We start from the raw sequence: 1,496 nt of genomic DNA on the forward strand, positions 1-1,496 counted from the left end.
ATAAATAAATAAATAAATAAATAAATAAATGAAATTAGATATTTTAATACTTATTGTTAGCATTATGTGATTGGTTTTTAATATCTTATTAAATTTAGACTTATTTTTATTATGTCTTAGTTTACATTTAATCATTTATGGTTCTTCCACTAGTAACATGTTTCATTCCTATGTGGTATTTGTTGTGGAGACTCAATATACAATGATTATCTACTGCCAACTGTAGAGCTAACTGCGGAGGGAGGGCTGAAGCCCAGTGTGTTGGGAAAAGCTGGCAGGATATGGTGGGATGCACTGCACCATGGGTGCCAAGGACAAGGTGGTTGCCCAGCACTTCAAGATGATCAACAAAAACCGGAAAGACAGCAAGAATGTGGCACAGGAGGTGAAGTTGCTACATTTGGGTGCTAAGGAGTCAGGGAAGAACACCATTTTCAAGCAGATGAAGATCATCCATGAGGACAACTACTTGGAAGAAGAATGCTGGCAGTACCATGCAGTCCTCTACAACAACACCATCCAGTCCATCATGGCCATTGTCAAAGCTATGGGCAATCTGAGGATTAACTTTTCCAGTCTCTTTTGCATCGATGAGGCTAGGGGATAACTAGGCAAGCGGCTACATCCATAATAACTCTGAGGACCTGAACGAGGTCAAAGATACCAAGGAAATCTATACACACCTCACCTTTACCATCAACACCAAGAACATGCAGTTGGTGTTTGATGTTTCCACCAACTTCACCATCATGAACAACCTGAAGGACTGCAGCCTCTTCTGAGGGGCAGTGGGGCCTTGCAGGATAAGCCACCAGCAACTCTGTTCCCCACAGTCCCTGAGGAAAATGGGGCAAGAAGGCAAGACTCCCCAAAACACCTTGGCCACTTTCCCCCTCTTCTCTCTGTTCTTGGGTCCCCAACCCCTCCCTCAGCTCCAGATGCTCAGGAGAGGAGGTGACACATGCCACCCTGTTTCAAGCCACACCTTAATCCAGGTGTTGGTTCTGGGAATGGCCATGGTACCCCCTTCCTGGGCATCTGTTCTGGTCTTAACCATGTCTTGTATTGTGATGGGATTGGGAAGCACATGCTGAGTCTCCCTAGGCCTGTGGCTGGAGGATCACTCACTTCTCCACCCTGAGATGCCTGGCTTTGATAAACACCAGCCCCTGACTAAGCCCAAGTCCAAATGCTTAAAGGGAACCTCTTTCCCTTCCCACTCCTACTGTGGCTCCAAGGCTCCAAAGGAAAAAGCAAAAGAAGCATGAAAAGCCACTATTCCTGGAGATGACCCACTCAGCTTTGAAGCTTTAAAAAAAAGTGAACAATTAAATGAAAGTAAAGGGGAATGCAAACCTAGAAAACTTTATAGAGAAAAACTATTTAAAACTTTCAGATCATGACCAGCACTCACACAGCACCCTTACAGCGATTCCACATTTTGATTGAGGGTTTAAACTCATCCCTGTGCTAAAAGACCTCTGTGCTGGCACTGT

At 44.5% G+C, this 1,496-nt stretch overlaps 1 protein-coding gene across 1 annotated transcript; it reads left to right on the forward strand.

The window, feature by feature from the left end:
• Positions 1-289: 289 nt before the first annotated feature.
• On the forward strand, positions 290-607 carry LOC117798231 (guanine nucleotide-binding protein G(i) subunit alpha-2-like). The gene has a single exon (XM_034650649.1). The coding sequence runs from the start codon at positions 290-292 to the stop codon at positions 605-607; it is 318 nt and encodes a 105-aa protein (XP_034506540.1).
• The last annotated feature ends 889 nt before the right edge of the window (positions 608-1,496 follow it).

Source organism: Ailuropoda melanoleuca, unplaced genomic scaffold (assembly GCF_002007445.2).
Source record: "Ailuropoda melanoleuca isolate Jingjing unplaced genomic scaffold, ASM200744v2 unplaced-scaffold2905, whole genome shotgun sequence".
Lineage (NCBI taxonomy): Eukaryota > Metazoa > Chordata > Mammalia > Carnivora > Ursidae > Ailuropoda > Ailuropoda melanoleuca.

Excerpts from the sequence above, each read along its gene's own strand:
- LOC117798231 (XM_034650649.1), top strand. The coding sequence starts at position 290 with ATGCACTGCACCATGGGTGCCAAGGACAAGGTGGTTGCCCAGCACTTC.